The sequence below is a fragment of the Ahaetulla prasina genome, chromosome 2, assembly GCF_028640845.1.
Source record: "Ahaetulla prasina isolate Xishuangbanna chromosome 2, ASM2864084v1, whole genome shotgun sequence".
Classification (NCBI taxonomy): Eukaryota; Metazoa; Chordata; class Lepidosauria; order Squamata; family Colubridae; genus Ahaetulla; species Ahaetulla prasina.
The window spans coordinates 292,337,778-292,357,889 of NC_080540.1; the positions used below are offsets into that span (position 1 = coordinate 292,337,778).

General features: G+C 43.8%; 1 protein-coding gene across 1 annotated transcript in view; it reads left to right on the top strand.

Annotated features, from left to right (window-relative positions):
* Positions 1 to 20,112, top strand: part of LOXHD1 (lipoxygenase homology PLAT domains 1) — a 285,489-nt gene that overhangs the window by 144,613 nt on the left and 120,764 nt on the right. The window contains exons 16-21 of the mRNA XM_058168108.1: positions 117 to 313; positions 3,101 to 3,293; positions 9,642 to 9,802; positions 11,827 to 11,931; positions 12,034 to 12,130; positions 14,824 to 14,975. Coding sequence (XP_058024091.1) covers positions 117 to 313; positions 3,101 to 3,293; positions 9,642 to 9,802; positions 11,827 to 11,931; positions 12,034 to 12,130; positions 14,824 to 14,975 — 905 coding nt within the window. The remainder of the gene's footprint in view (positions 1 to 116; positions 314 to 3,100; positions 3,294 to 9,641; positions 9,803 to 11,826; positions 11,932 to 12,033; positions 12,131 to 14,823; positions 14,976 to 20,112) is intronic.

The window sequence follows — 20,112 nt, forward strand, 5'->3', positions numbered from 1 at the left end:
CCCCCAGTTTCATCCCCCCCTCCCCCACTTTGATCATCCCTGGAAGAAAAAAAAAAGCTCACACTTTTGCAGGCTATGATTGTTTCTCTCGTGTACAAATTTTAATATATTTACAGATATTAGTTATCACATCAGTATTAAGACAGGAGATGTTCCAGGAGCCAGCTCAGATTCGAAGGTTTTGATCAAGCTGTATGGTGAGAAAGCAGACACCAAAAAGGAACTTCTGCTGGTTTCTGATAATGACTTAGGAAATTACTTTGAACGCAGCCGGATAGATATCTTTACTCTGGATACAATGGACATTGGGAAGGTAAGACCTATCTGAAATTACGATGCAGAGTAAGAACTGACTGCGGGTTTGTTTTACTGCAGATGTTTTTTTAAAAAACATTTTTCCACTGTCACAGTGTTTTGGGAAAAAAAACAACAACTGCACAGATATAGAGTAGGTGGCATGCAGGGGTGAAATCTAAACATTTTCTCTACCCGTTCTGTGGGTGCGGCTTAAGTGGTGGGCGTGGCGTGTTGGTCAGGTGACTGAGTGGGCATGGCCAATAATAATAAATAATAAAAATAAAGTATATAAAACTTGGGAGCACACTGGTCTACCTTCTTTAAAAATAGAAGCACCGGTCTACTAATTGCCTTTTTTTGGGGAGGCACCAGTCTACCTTCTTTAAAAATGGAGGCACCGGTCTACTAATTGCCTTTTTTTGGGAGGCACCGATTTACCTTCTTTAAAAATAGAGGCTACTAGCCGCTTACTGTGCTGATCAGCTGTAGTGCAGCCCTTTGAAGCGCTGTGGCAGTCATTTAAGGCCGTTTGCAGCTATATCACCATCGAGAGCTTCAGGGATAGATAAGACGAACAGTGAGGCGTGGGCAGTGGTGGGGGGGGACAGGGATTTTTGCTACCGGTTCTCCGAACTACCTGCCCTCATCACTACCGGATCGGGCGATCCAGTCCAAACCAGGAGCATTTTACCCCTGTTGGCATGGTACCTGGTTCAATAGTTGGATGAATGAATGAACTTCAGTGAAATTCAATGGTGTGAAAAGTATGTTTCTAAATTTAGAAAAACCAAAACGCACAGGTATAGAATAGATGGTACCTGGCTCAATAGTAGTAACTGCTAGAGGGATCTTGGACTGGAGGAAACGATCACTTGAATAGTGAGCTCCCGTAACTTGTCCCATTTTCTGCCAACCTAGCAGTTCGAAAGCACGTAAAAAAGGCAAGTAGAAAAATAGGGACCACCCTTGGTGGGAATGGAACAGTGTTCCGTGAGCCTTTGGCATTGAGTCATGCCAGCCACATGACCACGGAGACTCTTGTCTTCGGACAGCACTGGCTCTTCGGCTTTGAAACAGAGATGAGCACCGCCCCCTAGAGTTGGGAACGACTAGCACATATGTGCGAGGGGAACCTTTACCTTTAGAATCAAGATCACATGAAGTGATAATACCACTTTATAAGGCCTTGGTAAGACCACACTTGAAATAGTGCATCCAGTTTGGTCACAACAATATAAAAAAGACATTGAGACTCTGAGAACCGCGATGGCCAACCCATAGCATGCATTCCGGAAGTGGCACGCAGAGCCATCTCTCCGAGCATGCCAGCCATCACCCATTGCTCTTCTGGGTTCCAGCGCGCACATGCACACCAGCCAGCTGCTCTTCTCGCTCACGTGGATGCCAGAAACCTGGAGACCAGGTGACTGGTGTGCATGCACATGCCGGAAACTGGAAGCTCAGCTTCCCAGCATGTGCATGCGCAGCAGGGACCTGCTCTTCCGGTTTCCCGCGCTCTCTACTGTGCACGCCAGGGAGCTGCTCTTCCGGTTTCCCGCGTTCTCTACTGTGCACGCCAGGGAGCTGCTCTTCCGGTTTCTGGTGCTCCCTTGTAGGCGCGTGCTCCTATTTCAGCACTCAGTGCTGAAAAAGATTCACCAATACCGCTCTAGAAAGGGTGCAGAGAAGAACAACAAAGATGATTAGGAGACTGGAGAATAATACATACAAAGAACGGTTGCAGGAATTGGATATGTGTAGTTTAATGAAAGGAAGGATTAGGAGTGACGTGATAGCAGTCATCCAGTATCTCAGGGGCTGCCACAAAGAAGAGGGAGTCAAGCTATTCTCCAAAGCACCAGAAGGCAGGACAAGAAGCAATGGGTGGAAACTAATCAAGGAGAGAAGCAACTTAGGAGAAATTTCCTGAGAGTTAGAACAATTAATCAGTGAAACGACTTGCCTCCAGAAGTTGTGGATGCTCCAACACTGGAAGTTTTTAAGAAGAGGTTGGATAGCCCTTTGAACTGTTTGGGGGTTGGACTAGAAGAACTCCAAATACCGTATTTTTTGGAGTATAAGACGCACCTTTTCCCCCCCAAAAAAGAGGGTGAAAATCTGGGTGCGTCTTATACTTTGAATGTAGCCCCACCCAGCTTCTCAAACGGAGGTTTCAGAGGCTGAAAAAAGCATCAGAAAAGAAGCTTCAGAAAAGAAGCCCCCCAAACAGAGGCTTTTTTTCTGAAGCTGCTTTGGAGGCTTTAAGAGGCATAAAAAAAAGTTTTTTTTCTGAAACAGAGTTTCAGAAGTTTCAGAGGCAGAAAAAAAAGCAAAAAAAAGCAAGGCACAGAGCTCACAACCAAGGAATTTGCTAAAATTCATCTCTGGGAAAAAGCTGACTGGGGGTATTCCGGGAGGCCGATCCACCTGCCAATCAGCCTTTTTCTTATTTTCCTCCCCAAAAACTAAGGTGCGTCTTATACTCTCAAAAATATGGCAGGTAATGTAGGCGTCACCCTACTAACACTGATGATGTAATTTAGTTGGGTAATGAAACTCTGCAAGAAAACAACCAAGCTCAGAGAGTACCAAGGACCCCTCATTTCAATTTTGAGTTACAAATATTCTCCTATTTAGCCCAGGACTAGCATGAAATGTTGATGCAGTGATGAAAGTCTATAAAGCTGCTTGTTTTTACCAACTCAGATGCCCTTTACGTATCACCACAGCAGTGATCTTTTTAAAAAGATAAACATACTGTTCTTCTTTCCTGCCTTCCTTTCCTCTACTTTCTTGGCTTAAGATCCATCGGATTCTAATCGGGCATGACAACGTGGGCCTCCAGGCAGGCTGGCACCTTGGCAGCGTTCAGATTATCATCCCTGTCCATGGCAAGATGTACAACTTCCCATGCAACCGATGGCTTGACAAAAACGAAGCTGACGGGAAGGTGGAGATTGAGGTCTACCCCAGCGAAATCATGGAGATTGAGAAATGTAAGGGATGATGTGTTTTTTGATCTCTTTCTCTCTCTCTCTCTCTCTCTCTCTCTCTCTCTCTCTCTCTCTAAGTATCTAACTATCATCCATCTATCATCTATCTATCTATCTATCTATCTATCTATCTATCTATCTATCTATCATCCATCTATCTATCTACAGTATCTATCATCCATCTATCATCTATGTATCTATCTATCTATCTATCTATCTATCATCTATCTATCTATCTATCATCCATCTATCTATCTACAGTATCTATCATCCATCTATCATTTATGTATCTATCTATCTATCTATCTATCTATCTATCTATCTATCCATCCATCCATCCATCCATCCATCCATCCATCCATCCATCTATCTATCTATCTATCTATCTATCTATCTATCTATCTATCTATCTATCATCCATCTATCATTTATGTATCTATCTATCTATCTATCTATCATCTATCTATCTATCTATCTATCTATCTATCTATCTATCTATCTTCCATCCATCTATCTATCTACAGTATCTATCATCCATCTATCTATCATCCATCCATCCATTTATCATCTATCTATCTATCTATCTATCTATCTATCTATCTATCTATCTATCTATCTATCTATCTATCTATCTATCTCTATCATTCATCTCTCTCTCTCCCTTCCTCCCTCTCATCTAATCTATCTATTTTATTTACTCTATATTTCATATTTCTTAACCTGCCATCTTCCTCAGAAAGGGGCACTGGGCGGTGTACAATATCATCAATACAATTAAACATTAAAATCAGAATAATTTAAGATTAAAAGATTTTTTAAAAAAATATTTAATTTTTATTTTATTTTATTTAAAAGATTAGCATACCAAGGTGCGTGTGTGTGAATGAACAGAAAAACAAAACTAGACAAGAACATTAAAAAATGTGAATTAAAAAAATTAATAAAAAATGCAAAGCTAGACAAGAACATTAAACAAATGCAAATGAAAAGGAGAAAAAAGCCACATATTATCCCTCCTAGTTGAATATTGACAAATATATTGCAATAATAATAATAACTCCCCCCTCCCCTTGCAAAACAGGTCCAAAATTCATAAACTTCTACATCCATTTGCTACCCAATTTGATCTGTTATATACTGTATATAAATATATGAAGAAAAAATAGTTAACACATTAAATAACAGCAAAGTAAAAGTTTAAGATCCTTTGTCAACAATCTGTTATTGTATTTTACTTGTAGAAAGTCTACAGTGGTTTCTTATCTACCCCCAAAATACTACTATCATTATCTTTGATCCCATCCAGATCAAATACCCTCTTTTGGCTCTTAATAATAAAACTTTTCCTTAGGATTCTATTTATAAATTGTGTGTGCCTGCTTCACAAGGGAAGGATTTTATTGCTTTTGAAATATATTTATCAGTATTCAACTAGGGGGGAATATATATGTGTGTGTGTTTGTGTGTGTTTGTATGTGTATGTAAATATTAATTCTACTTAGTTTTCTCAAGGTCATCTAGGATAGTTAGTATAGAAATAAGAAGCCAACGAAAGGAAAAGCTGAGGAGAAATTTGATGGTAGCTGGCAAGGGACTGTAAGGCATCTGAGAGGAATTAATAACCCTTGTCAGGTGGATGTTTAAAAAAACCAAAGCGCTAATTCCTTCAAAAGATAAATGATGCCTGAATTGTTATGAGATGTAATTAAATATTATTCTGTGTCACTGTGTTTCAGGTATATTTAAAAAAAAAAACTCCCAAAAGTAGTTCTTTAGGAAAATACAGTTCCCCCCCCTCACATTCATATTTTCTAATATGCTCATGCTTGTGTGCACCTGTTCTAAATTATCTTTTTCTTGGAACATACCCTAAATGTATACTTTTTTTCATGTGACTTCATAAATACATAAATCCACTTATTAGTATAACCATGTGCTTGTATCTTTCAATTATATTGTTTTTATTTGTTTCCTAGTACAATTTGATAGGTTATTAGTAACTTTGACTATCACTAAGCGTTGTATCTTTTTATTCTTGGTGAATGTATTTTATTCTCCTTATGTACACTGAGAGCATATACACCAAAGACAAATTCATTGTGTGTCCATTCACACTTGGCCAATAAAGGATTCTCTTCTCTTCTCTTCTCTTCTCTTCTCTCCTCTCCTCTCCTCTCCTCTCCTCTCCTCTCCTCTCCTCTCTTCTCTTCTCTTCTCTTCTCTTCCAAATTTCATCTATATTTATTTAGATGGTTTCTAATATAGCTACCCAGCTCTGTGTCTGTATTTTTAGCAACATAAAAACAGAAAGCAGGAACAAACCAACTGTGATGCAGAATAACTGAGGGCAAACCGACCATATTCTATTCAAAGCCATTTCAGGTCAGGCTCAGCTAACATCTGGACCAGTGCTTGAGGGAAACATCTGGCTTTCAAGGCCTTGTGGAAGGCTAATAGGACCAGGGCTTTTTCCATCTTGGGTAAACGAAGAGCTAAGTCAACCCTGAGCCAGTGAGAATCGAACTACCGAACTGCTGGTAGCCGGCAATCAGCAGAAGTAGCCTGCAGTACTGCATTCTAACCAATTCAGTGTCTTGAGGCCGTTTGGGTCTGGATGGGAACGAACAGACTCCGACTCAACCCATCCAAGACGGAGTGGCTGTGGATATCAGCGTCCCGGCACAGTCAACTAACCCCATTGCTGACTGTGGGGGGCGAATTGTTAGCCCCCAGGGAATCGGTGCGCAATTTAGGCGTTCTCCTGGACGCACGGCTGTCTTTAGAAGACCATCTGATGGCCGTTGCCAGGGGAGCTTTTCATCAGCTTCGCCTGATTCACCAATTGCGCCCTTTCCTGGATCAGGACTCGTTATGCACAGTCACTCATGCCCTCGTCACTTCCCGTCTGGATTACTGCAATGCTGTCTGCATGGGGCTCCCCTTGAAGAGCACCCGGAGGCTCCAACTGGTACAGAATGCGGCCGCGCGGGGGATTGAGGGAGCACCTCGTAGCTCCCATGTAACACCTCTCCTGCGCAGGCTGTACTGGTTGCCGGTGGTCTTCCGGGTGCACTTCAAGGTGCTGGTTATCACCTTTAAAGCACTCCATGGCATGGGACCGGGATACTTATGGGACCGCCTGCTGTCGCCAGTTACCTCCCATCGTCCGGTGTGTCCAGTCCGCTCTCACAGGGAGGGCCTCCTTAGGGTGCCGTCGGCCAACCAATGTCGGCTGGCGGCCCCCAGGGGAAGAGCGTTCTCTGTGGGGGCTCCGGCCTTGTGGAACGATTTGCCGGTGGGACTCCTTCTTCTCCCTGATCTTAAGACCTTTAAGCGCGAGCTCAAGACCTTCTTTTTTCACCAAGCGGGGCTGGCCTGATTGATTTAAATACTGTGGGTTTTTAGTGGGCTTTTTAAATAGGGGGGGGGTTTATTCTATTTTTGTAATTTTCTTAATTAATATTTTTAACTTACAGTGATCGAATTAGATTTTTAAACTGGATATTGTATTTTAAAATTTTTGGATTATTTGTGTTTTATCTGCTGTACACCGCCCTGAGTCTTCGGAGAAGGGCGGTATAAAAATTTGAAAAATAAATAAATAAATAAATAAATAAACAAACAAACAAACTACTCTACCACAACTCTTCCAAATACCTTCCAAATATATATTCAGAAAGATACAGAATACTCTCATAGGACCTGCCAGCAATTCTTTAAAGCAGTTGTGACTTTCCCCTGGCTATTGACCGCTCTTCATAGCTGCAGTCTTATTCTACTAAAAGTCTATTTGGTTTAAGGCATGGCAGAAACAGAACAGAACAGAATAGTTGGAAGGAACCTTGGAGGTCTTCTAGTCCAACCCTCTGCTTAGGCAGGAAATCCTATACCAGGGGTCTTCAACCTTGGCAACTTTATTTATTTATTATTTATTTATTTATTATTCATACTTTTATACCGCCCTATCTCCCTAGGGACTCAGGGCGGTGTACAGCCATATAAAAACACAAAAATATACAAAGTAAAACATTAATCTAAAAAACTTATTATATAGGCCAAATATTTAAAATAGAAATATAAATAATAAAACCCAATTTAAAACCAAATCTAAAATTTAGATCTTTAAAATTTAAAAAATCTAGTCCAGTCCTGCGCAGATAAATAGATGTGTCTTAAGCTCGCGGCGGAAGGTCCGAAGGTCCGGAAGTTGACGAAGTCCTGGGGGAAGCTCGTTCCAGAGGGTGGGAGCCCCCACAGAAAAGGCCCTTCCCCTGGGCGTCGCCAGTCGGCACTGCCTGGCCGACGGCACCCTGAGGAGTCCCTCCCTGTGAGAGCGCACGGGCTGGTGGGAGGCATTCGGTGGCAGCAGGCGGTCCCGTAAGTACCCCGGCCCTATGCCATGGAGCGCTTTGAAGATCATTACCAAAACCTTGAAGCGCACCCGGAAAACCACAGGCAGCCAGTGCAGTCTGCGCAGGAGAGGTGTTACATGGGAGCCACGAGGGGCTCCCTCTATCACCCGCGCAGCCGCATTCTGGACTAACTGGAGCCTCCGGGTGCTCCTCAAGGGGAGCCCCATGTAGAGAGCATTGCAGTAGTCCAGACGAGATGTCACGAGAGCATGAGTGACCGTGCATAGGGCATCCCGGTCTAGAAAGGGGCGCAACTGGCGAACCAGGCGAACCTGGTGAAAAGCTCTCCTGGAGACGGCCGTCAAATGGTCTTCGAAAGACAGCCGTCCATTAAGACTTGTGGACTTCAGCTCCCAGAATTCCTCAGCCAGTTTTGCTGAAGTCCACAACTCTTAAAGTAGCCAAGGTTGGAGACCCCCTGCCCTACACCACTTCAGACAAATGGTTATCTAATCTCTTCTTCAAAGCTTCCAGTGTTGGAGCATTCACAACTTCTGGAGGCAAGTCGTCCCACTGATTCCTGGAGAAATCAGCAGTCCAGGCAGTTCAAATAGAATTTTATTGGCCAAGTGTGATTGGACACACAAGGAATTTGTCTTGGTGCCTATGCTCTCAGTGTGCATAAAATGAATATAGGTTTATTGCAGGGGTGTCAAACTCAATTTCATTGAGGGCTGCATCAGGGGGCTTTGTGTTTGACCTCAGGGGGCTGGATAGGCATGGCTGGGGTGGGCGTGGGCAGCTTGATATGCCAGGGGGCACCTGTGGTGGCCCGGGCAGGGCTGGGGGGAGGATCCTCCTGCAGCCCTCTGCTACGCATGGACCTCCTGAGCTCTGTTTTTGCTGGCAGAACCACCGCAAGCTGGTCCTTCGCTATTTCCAGGGCGGCACCACAGGCCAGATCTAAGCACCATGCAGGCCAGACCCAGCCTGCGGGCCTTGGGTTTGACACCCCTGGTTTATTGTATGCTAATGCTCTTTACAAGAATCTGAACTACTAACGGTCAAAGCAAATTGGCGGTAGATAAGAGTCAACAGAATTCAAGGTGGGCTGGACTTAGATCTTGTTGTGTCCTCATCGCCTCCGTCCGAACGATGGCTTAATCAGCCGGCTCTTATCAGCTCTGGCAGCAAAAGAATCAGTGTCTGCCAAGAGCCCTCGATAGCTGCCAAAACGCTGGTGAGTCACAACCTTCAGCTCTAGTCAATCTGTGGATTTGCCTGATACAAAGAGACACACCAGCTCTTGCTGCCTTTTATATCCTGTGGGGTGTGGCTCCATGACTCAGCACTTCCTAGGCCTGGCCCTCCCTTGTTTCTGTTGTTCCCTTCTCTCCTGCCTATGAAACCTGGGATTGAGCCAAGCCTGATTGCTGTCAGCTGGGTCTGCAGGCGTGGCCTGGGGGGTGGAAAGAGTCAGGAGAAGGAGGCCTCGTTATCTCTTTCACTTGGCCTGCTTCTGGCTCCTGGAGCTGATCCAGGGAGGCCGGTGCTTCTGAGGTAAGTCCTGACGGCCCTTCTCCCTCACTGTCCAAATCACTTTCTGGCAGCAGGCCCGGCTCCAAGGCACTTTCGGACATGGGGCCAGGTTCGGGGGCGGGAGCCACAACAGATCTCTTATGGGCACGTAGAGACTCGAGACTGATGACACATTTGACACCTCCTGCTGGCTCGGCCTGGTCGTCTCCTACCGGCAGAAGATGCTGGGCTTTGAATCCCTGCAAACTCCAGGCATCTTTTCGCCTTTGAATGCTAATTTTTCTTCTGCTTGATTTCTGTTCTTCTCTCTGAATAAACTAGAAGAAGTAAGAGGAGAAGGGAGGCAGGAGAGATAGAAACCCTTATAATTGTGCAAAGACCTGACTGCAAGTCTTCGACTCTGGATTTCTGCGCACCATTTTAATTTATTCTTGGCTTTGTTTCTTCTGCTTTAAACAAGTGATCAATTACGAGGTCTGTACTGTTACTGGAGATGTGAGGAACGCAGGCACCAACGCAAAAGTCTTCCTGCAGGTTTACGGTGAGCTGGGTAAAACGGAGGTACTGATTTTGAAGAACAGATCCAACAATCATGAACGGGGAGCCTTAGAAAAATTCAAGGTATGCTCTCATTAGGATCATGAGGGAATTCTAATATCCATCCACAAAGATCCTGAGAAACAAAACATTGGAATTACTATAAAGCTGGGAGATTAAGTGCAACGTCTTCAGAAATTTGTTCCTTTGACATTGTCTTTGCCTGTATATGATGCCCATTACAATCTAAATGATGGGGGCCCAACCTTTCGACTTGCCTGGACCACACTGAGTGTAAAAGAATTGTCTTGGGTCACATAAAAATATATATAATATTGTTTTTTAGTATAAAATCACTTAAAGTTGCCAGGTTTGGAGGCCCCTGATGTAAGAGAAGATCACATAGAAGGTCGATCCAGGGTGCAACCCGCTGAACAAAGTACTTAAGTACAGGTAGTCCTCGACTTACGACCACAATTGAGCCCATTTTTTTTGTTTCACCTAACTACCATGTTACGAACATAAAAACTGCAGGGATTCACTTAACAACTGTGGCAAGTAAGGTCATAAAATGGGGCAAAACTCACTTAGCAATTTTTTTAAAATTTGCATTTATATCCCGCCCTTCTCCGAAGACTCAGGGCGGCTTACACTATGTTAAGCAATAGTCTTCATCCATTTGTATATTATATACAAAGTCAACTTATTGTCCCCAACAATCTGGGTTCTCATTTTACCTACCTTATAAAGGATGGAAGGCTGAGTCAACCTTGGGCCTGATGGGACTTGAACCTGTAGTAATTGCAAGCAGCTGCTGTTAATAACAGACTGCATTAGTCTGTTGAGCCACCAGAGGCCCTTTTCTTGCTTCTTCTTTTCTTACTTAGCAAAAGAAATTTTGGGCTCAGTTGCGGTCGCAAATTGAGGACTACCGTAATAAGATTCAACTTTACTTAAAGAGCTGTTTTAAGATGCTGTAGATACCATGTTTTCCCAAAAATAAGACCCAACCAGAAAATAAGTCCTAGCATAATTTTTCATGTTGCTCGTAATATAAGCCCTATCCCCAAAATAAGCCCCAGTTAAGATTGTGAGCCAGATAGATGCATTTAGTACTGTATTTCCCTGAACCTAACCAGCAAATAAGTCCTAATGTGACTTTTGGAACAAAAATTAATATAAGACCCGGTCTTATTTTCGGGGAAACATGAGTATGTGTAAACTTTTGTCCCCTGTGAATTCTGAAGCATCTCTTTGAAAAGAAATCAGAATTGGTTTAGAGGCTTTTGAGTAACCTGGTGTGGTCCGCCAGCAGCCCACGGACCTGGCAACAGAATTGGACAGTGAGGAAGCTGGGGAGGACAATGGTCAGTCTTGTAGTCAGGGGACAGCCCGGATGAGGGCTCTGTGTCGGAGGCAGAGATGGGGCCAGGGCCATCTGGGAGCGATGCATGGACTCCAGAGCCTCCAGAGGCGGATAGGAGGAGCCTGTTTCTAGTGCATGCGTGCGAAGAGCTGCCAGAAGGCAAGAGCAGCTAAAGAAAAAAGGACAACTTGGGAGTAAGGCCAGAAGATGATTGGCCACTCCCGTAAGGCTTAAAAGAGAAGCAACGAGCCGTTGGGTTCTTTGTAGAAAAACAACATTGATTTCCGTGCTTCTTCTCAGAGTCTCTTGAACTTTGTGGGATTTTTGCCAAGAAAAGCCTTTGGCAGGTTGCCAAAGACATCAAAGGTTGGTGATAAGGCCCGAAGGACTGGTTATTAAGAATTTTGTTTTGGATGAAGCTGAGAATGAATTAATTCTCAGCGGTTTTAATGAAATAAGTTGTTGAGGACTGAATTGTGTTTAGTAATCACTACTTGGGCCTTGGTCACAACACCAGGTAGCATGAGCTGAAAAAACCTTATGAGCATGAAAAAACCTCTGTTCCAAATTTCATTAATACATGCCTCAAACCTCTTTTCTACTCTGTAATCTGTGCTATAAAATTCTGTATTATTATCAGGATTAATGAGTTAGTGGTGTGCAACACTCTTCTTTTTTAAAAACAACAACAAACAAACCCAAAATGATATTTTACTGCTCCCATTTATTATTCCTGTTAAAGATAGGAGCTGTTGACGTTGGCAGAATCTATAAGATCAGAATTGGCCACGACGGGACAGGCTTCGCAGACGGATGGTTCCTGGAAAACGCGGTCATTAAAAAAATGGTGACAAAGACCACCGAGCAAGACAAAAAGAAGAAAAAGAAGAAAAAGAAACCCACAGAAGAGAAAGAAGAGGAGGAGACAAACCAGCCAGATCCTATGGAGGTTTATAATTTTGTAGCCCATCGTTGGCTGGCAAGGGATGAAGAGGATAAGGAACTGGTGGTGGAGTTGACACCAGAAGAGGGATCTGAGCTTGAAGGTGAATGGGGAATCTTCATCATTTGTGGTTTTATGACCATAGGCTAGTGTAACCAACTTTAGGGAGGTGTTCTTTAACCTGGTGCTGTTTGGTTCAGAGAACTGAAATTGAAATACATTTGGATATTACCATGCTAGGAAAGGTTTCTTTAGGGTAGTGATACAAAATGTATGACGTGCCTGTACTTCTTTTGTGGTCCTCAAAAGCCCAAGGAGAGGGAGCAAAGAAGAAAAAATAGATTCTTTGTTGGTCTTCGAGTAGGGTTACGGGGCAAAAGGATGGTTGTTGTTGATGGTGATGATGACAGCAGAATAACAGAGTTGGAAGGGACCTTGGAGGTCTTCTAGTCCAATTTTCTGCTCAGGCAGGAAATCCTATAACATATTAGACAAATGGTTGTCCGATCTCTTCTTAAAAACTCAAAACATTCACAACTTTTGGAAGCAAGTTGTTCCACTGAGGAATTGTTCTGACTGTCAAGAAATTTCTCCTTAGTTCTAGATTTGCTTCTCTCCTTGGTTAGTTTCCATCCGTTGGTTCTTGTCCTGCCCTCAGGTGCTTTGGAGAATAAGTTGACTCCCTCTTCTTTCTGGCAGGCCTTGAAATATTGGACGACTTTTATCAGGTCACCTCTAGTCTTCTTTTCATTAAACTAGACCTACCCAGTTCCAGCAACCGTCCTTCGTATGTTTTAGCCTCCAGTCCCCTAATCATCTTTGTTGCTCTTCTCTGCACTTTTTCCAGAGGCTCAACATCTTTTTTACAACCGACTATGATAATGATGATGTTGTTATCCATTCATTCATGTCTTGGCTCTTGGCAATTCTATGGGGCAGGTCTCTCCACATCTTCCAATCTTACAATATTTCTTCGAGTTGCTCTATGTGCTGACTGCTGTCAGCTTTGATGGTGTCCAGCCACCGTGTTCTTTGAATGCCTGGTTTCCTTTTACCGCTAACTCTTCCCAACATAGTTGATTTCTCCAGGGAATGCCGCTGCATGACGTGGCCAAAGTAAGTGCTTTGAGGTTCTAAAGGCTCAAATCGTATCCTATGTGAAATTCTACTATTCTTCACTTCTGTGGTTTCGTGAGAAATAAATGCAGCCGGACTGTAAGCTGAAAGAGGCTGCGAGAGAAAAGCTGACTCAAGAATTAGAATCATTCTTCCTCACACAACTGAATTTGCTTTAATAAGGAAAGAAACCCAACCGCTACTTCTTCCTTCTTGGAACGTGCTGGAATTTCTAGCATGTATACACTATTGAAACAGCGACGTCTATGCTGGCTTGGGCATGTCGTGAGAATGGCTGATGGTCGGATTCTGAAAGATCTCCTGTACGGAGAATTAGTGCAGAGAAAGCACCTCAGAGGGAGACCACAGCTGCGATATAAGGATATCTGCAAGAGGGACCTAAAGGCCCTGAGAATGGACTTTAACAACTGGGAAACCTTGACCTCCGATCGTTCAGCTTGGAGGCTAAAGACGAAGCATGGCCTTCTCCAATTCGAAAAGACATTTGTTCGGCTGGTTGAGGCAAAGAGGCAGTCCCGGAACCAGCGAAATCTGGGGACTGGGCAGGGGACAGAATGTATCTGCCCTGAGTGTGGAATGGATTGTCACTCTCTAATTGGCCTTTTTAGCCACACTGTTTCGAGAGCACGATACCATAGTCTTTTGAGACTGAAGGATGCCAATAGAATAGATAGAAATTGTCGTGTCCCCCTCCCCCTCCGATGACCGGGTCAAGGAAGTCCGTATCAAACGTCGCAATGAAGCCTCTGCAGCTTGCCAAATTCCTTCGAGGTTTATCAGGGCAGGCAGAAGTCTAAGTTGTGACTTCAGCGATAGAGTCCGATATCAGCAAACTAGATGAGACTTTGCTTGACTCAAGGTTGGAATGCCAAAAGCAGGTCCTTTATATAGGCTGTGGGGTGTGGCTCCATGACTCAGCATTTATCCAGGCCTGCCCCTCCCCTCCTTCTGCTGGTGTCGCCTCTCAGATCTCCGGAAGCGAGAATCCTCCCACTTTGAATTCTCTTCAGCTGGATATGCTGTCAGTAATTCCAGCACGTGGCTGGCTTCCTGCTCACACGCAATAGGAGTGAAGTTTATCGGGCTTATCTGTTCACTCCTGACATCCTCTCCGGGCATGGGACCAGGGCCGGGGGCTGGAGGCATGACAGGCCGTTCATCTTCATTATCAAACTCGGAGTCTGATAACAGGCCCGGGTGGAGACGGGAGGGGCCCGGCTGAGGAGAGGAGGGAGGACGAGGCACAACAGAAATAGAATAGAGCAGGTTCCAGACAGACTAGCTATATTCGAGAATTGGTCTAGCAAATGTTTTGTATGCTTTGGTTAGTAGTGTAATATTACCAGAGAAGAAACTTTGCAAGATTAGGTTTACAACCCTTAATGCCTTTTTTGGCGATGTTGTTACAGTGGGCTTTCATAATATTTAAAAATAATATTTAAAAATAGGCTGTTCTACTTAGCCACACGCTATTTGGGTTTCAGACAAAGGAGGCAGCATCAGAAATTAAGCATAAAGCATTAGTGAACCAAACTCACTTCTCAGAAAAGGGCTCAGCTTGTTACACTGGTTTATAGTGAAAGAAACCAGATTTTCAGCCAAAAAAAAAAAGTCTGAAGATCATTTGATTGACCTATTAATAATTTACTTTTTCTGTAGCAAACACCTACGAAGTCCATGTTATAACTGGGGTGATATGGGGAGCTGGTACCGATGCCAATGTTTACTTGAGCATCTACGGTGAAAGGGGAGACACTGGGGAACGTCATCTGAAGTACTCGAATCAACTGAACAAGTTTGAAAAGGAACAGGTAAGTAGCCAAGTAACAGAACTCCAAAGGATTTGCTCCATATATAGAAAGCTGCCTTAAAACAAACTTTCAAACCACTGTTGAGATTGTCAGGAACCGTTCGTGTTTAAACTCCAGAGGAAAACCTTGGATTCACATCAGGGTTGGGCTTCAAAAATTTTAGCAAGGGGTTCTCTGCCCGGTTGCTTGTTGGGTATGGCCATAGTGGGCGAGGCCTAGTAAGCCTCCTGCACCACGGGAGGGGGCGGGCTTTTGGCCCTTCCCGGGCTCTGGAGGCTTTCCTCGAACTGAACTTCCTGAACTTCTGGTAGGCCCATTTTTCACCTGGGCTGTGTGGGTACTCCTGGGAAGGGAGGGGCAGGGTGGGTGGGGCCAGCCAGTAGTGGGATTTGGGGGTTCTCCGAACTGCACAGAATCTTAGCTAGAGGTTCTCCCAAACCCCTGTGAACTCCCAGCAGTCCACCCCTGATTCAGATGTCTGTGGAGACTAGGGGTGAAATGTAAAATTTGTTACTACCGGTTCTGTGGCCGTGGCTTCGTGGGGGGAGGGGGGATAACGTGACTTGAGTGGGCATGGCCAACTTTTCTTTTTTACTTTTAAAAGCACTTTTTCTACAACCTCTTCGGCCGAAGAAGTTGTAAAAAAATGCTTTTAAAAGGCTCTGACGATCCCAGCTGAGCTGCGCGATCGTCAGAGGAATTTTTTTTTACTTTTAAAAGCATTTTTTCGACGAAGAAAAAATGCTTTTAAAAGTTAAAAAAACAACAACCTCTGATGATCGCGCGCCGCTCAGCTGGGCATGGGTTTGGGCAGGGATTTTTGCTATCGATTCTCCGAACCACTTGCCGCCATTGCTACCGGATCGGGCGATCTGGTCTGAACCGGGAGCATTTCACACTTGGTGGAGACACTCAATCACCCCAGTCAAGGTTGTTCCCAAAGGTGCTTTTCCAAAAGGCAACTGGACTTTCTTGGTTCTTTTTCCCCCCCCTTTAAAACGTTTCACTTCTCATCCAAAAGGTTTCTTCAGTTTTAACTGACTGGTGGGGAATGGGAGGTTTTAGATAGATAGATAGATAGATAGATAGATAGATAGATAGATAGATATAGATATAATAGATAGATAGATCGATAGATGATAGATCGATAGATCGATAGATAGATTTGCAGTCATCTAGTTGTTATGACTGCAAGGAATATAAATCCTTCCATTCCTCACCATTTAGCCAGAACTGAAGAAGCTTCTTGAATGAGAAGCGAAATGTTTTCAAAGAAAAAAAAACCAAAAACGAAGTCCAGTTACCTTTCGAAATGCTCCTTTGGGACTTGGATTCAAATCTTTTGCTTTAAGATGGGACCATCAGGGCTTTAACCTGAGACCTTACGAGTGCAAAGACAATTACTGAATTCTGTCAACCTCCCCAGTTATGTATCTTCTACCCTCTTTCCCCCAAAATAAGACCCTGTCTTATATTTTTTTTGCCACCAAAAAAGGCATGAGGTCTTATTTTCGGGGCCGGGGGGGGGCGGGAATGTTGTCCACTGACACCTCATTTGCATGCATCACCCCCAGCCTCCTTTTTGCTGTCAGAGGCCTTCAGGAACAAGTTCTGCAGCTGGCAAAGCTTTCCTGAAAGCCTCTGCAACCGATAACAGAACTCTGGATCGACAAGGCAGGTGCTGTATAGTGAGCTTCAGTAGGCAAGGACCAGAACCAGCATAGCTGCAGCAACATTTATTAACTCAAAAATGGAACTGAGGAACTGCAGGCAAATGCCTGTTATTTAGGCCCACAGGGCCTTAACCAATCGTAGACCTAGAAAAAGCCCACCCAAATATAAATGTTGTTAAGTTTCCCTCCAAAACAGTCGGGATCAGGGGTGACATTCAGCAGGTTCTGACAGGTTCTGGCGAACTGGTAGCGGAAATTTTGAGCAGTTCGCAGAACTGGCAAATACCAGGGAGGGAATGGAGATTTTGCAGTATCCTTTCCCCCAGGAGTGGGAAGGGAATAGGGGTTTTGTAGTATCCTTCCCCAGGAGTGGGGAGGGAATGGAGATTTTGCAGTAATCTTCCACTGGAGTGGGATGGGAATGGAGATTTTGCATATCCTTCCCCCAGAAGTGTGGAGGGAATGGGGATTTTGCAGTATCCTTCCTCTGGACTGGGGAGGGAATGGGGATTTTGCAGTATCCTTCCCCTGGAGTGGGGTGGGAATGGAGATTTTGCAGCATCCTTCCCCCAGAAGTGTGGAGGGAATGGAGATTTTGCAGTATCCTTCCCCTGCCATGCCCACCAAGCCATGCCTACCAAGCCACACCATGGCCACCGAGCCACGCCCACAGAACCAGTAATTAAAAAAAATTGAATCCCACCACTGGTTGGGTCATCTAAGGCAGGGGTCACCAACCTTTTGGACCTCAGGGACCACTAAATTCATAATTTTAAATCCCACGGACCACTGATATGAATTTTTGAAAAAAGATAAATCGTATTTAGCGCAAGATAAAAAATGCAAAAAGAATTTCTGCGGACCACCAAAATTTTCTCGCGGACCACCAGTGGTCCATGAAACACCAGTTGGTGACCATGGATCTAAAGGTTAGTTTCACTTTAACACAACTATATACATACATTCAATATGTAACAGCAGGTACCAAGCCAACCCCAATATATAGCATCAGCTTGGAGAAAACTGAGCTAAGGCTGTGTGCCTTTCCCGGTTCATTGTTTTCAATAAATGTTCTTTAAAAAAGTTACATCCAGCCTGCTTTGCTCAGTTAGGATAATTAGTTTGTTGCTCACCATAGAAACAAAAGGCTTGAACAGTAGCCTCCCACGTCGGTATTTACACGGGTATCAAAATTGTTTTTGTAAAAGCGAACAAATTACCTGTAATCCTTTTCTTCAGTAATTACCTGTATTCATTCTCTTTGGTAGTCACTTTTAAAGACAAGATTATACCAATGCTCCAATATTATTATTCGTTCAAAGATTCCTATAAGCGTACACAGAATTATTAAATATAAATAGATGTGCTCTTCTCTCTACCGTGCTTCCCCCCCAAAAAGACCCTGTCTTATATTTTTTTGAACCCCCAAATAAGTACTTGGCCTTATTTTTGGGGAGGTTTTATTATTTTGGAGTGCATGGAACGAGATGGGGCTCCTCTGATTTCCAGCTTTGTCTCCCTAATCCTAACCAGAGAAAATGGCGGGGACTGGCTGCGCGTGTGTTTAAATATTTTCGGGGAGGGCTTATTTTTGGGCGTGTGTGTGTGTTATTTGAACGCATGAGCTCAAAAGCCCTATTGGGCTTATTATCAGGGGATGTCTTATTTTCGGGGAAACGGGGTTCGTGGTCTTCCTCATTTGGCATCGTCTCTGCATCCAATTGATTATAATATATACTAATTTTATTGGTTATTTTCGAGGGGGAAATGCTCCTGGTTCAGACTGGATCGGACAATCCGGTAGCGATGGGGGCGGATAGTTTGGAGAACCAGTAGCAAAAATCCCTGCGCCCCCCCACCACCCACGCCTCGCTGTTCCTCTTCTCTGTCCCTGAAGCTTTCGGTGGTGATATAGCTGCAAACAGCCTTAAATGACTGCTGCGGCACTTCAAAGGGCCGCACTACAGCTGATCAGTGCTGTAGGCGGCTAGTAGACCAAGACAAATTCCTTGTGTGTCCAATCACACTTGGCCAATAAAATTCTATTCTATTCTATTCTATTCTATTCTATTCTATTCTATTCTATTCTATTCTATTCTATTCTATTCTATTCTATTCTATTCTATTCTATTCTATTCTATTCTATTCTATTCTAGACCGGTGCCTCTATTTTTAAAGAAGGTAGACCAATGCGCTCCCAAAAAAAGGCAATTAGTAGACTGGTGCCTCTATTTTTAAAGAAGGTAGACCAATGCGCTCCCAAAAAAAGGCAATTAATAGACCAGTGCCTCTATTTTTAAAGAAGGTAGACCAATGCGCTCCCAAAAAAAGGCAATTAGTAGACCGGTGCCTCTATTTTTAAAGAAGGTAGACCAATGCGCTCCCAAAAAAAGGCAATTAGTAGACCGGTGCCTCTATTTTTAAAGAAGGTAGACCAATGCGCTCCCAAAAAAAGGCAATTAGTAGACCGGTGCCTCTATTTTTAAAGAAGGTAGACCAATGCGCTCCCAAAAAAAGGCAATTAGTAGACCGGTGCCTCTAATTTTAAAGAAGGTAGACTGGTGTGCTCCCAAGTTTTGTATATTTTATTATTTTTATTATTATTATTGGCCATGCCCATTCAGTCACTTGACCACCAAGCCACGCCCACCACTTAAGCCACACCCACAGAACCAGTAGGGAAAATTTTTAGATTTCACCCCTGGATATTTTATTCGCTACAGTTAGTCCTTGACTTACAACAGTTCATTTAGTGACCATTCAAAGTTACAACGGTGCTGAAAAAAAGTGACTTACGGTCGTTTTTCCGTTGCAGCATCCCCCCCCCCATGGTCACGTGATCCGAATTCAGACGCTTGGCAACTGACTCATATTTACGACAGTTGCGGTGTCCCGGGATCACGTGATCCCCTCGTGTGACCGTCTGGCAAGCAAAGTCAATGGGGGAAGCCGGATTCACTTAACAACCGTGTCAGTAATTGAACAGTTGCCGTCGTTCACTTCACGACTGGGGCAAGAAAGGTCGTAGAATGGGGCGAAACTCAATAAATGTCTCGGCAGCAGAAATTTTGGGTTCCGTTGTGGTTGTAAGTTGAAGGCTACCTGTAGTTACGAGGACATAATAAATAAAGTAACTGCAGTTTCTCTTACTACACTTTTATTTATTTATTTATTTACATTTATACCCCGCCCTTCTCCGAAGACTCAGGGCGGCATACAGTGTGTAAGGCAATAGTCTCATTCTATTTGTATATTTACAAAGTCAACTTATTGCCCCCCCAACAATCTGGGTCCTCATTTTACCTACCTTATAAAGCAGGGGTGTCCAAACTTGGTCCCTTTAAGACTTTTGGACTTCAACTCCCAGAGTCCCTCAGCCAGCAAAGCATCCATCCATCCATCTATCTATCTATCTATCTATCTATCTATCTATCTATCTATCTATCTATCTACTATAATCTCTC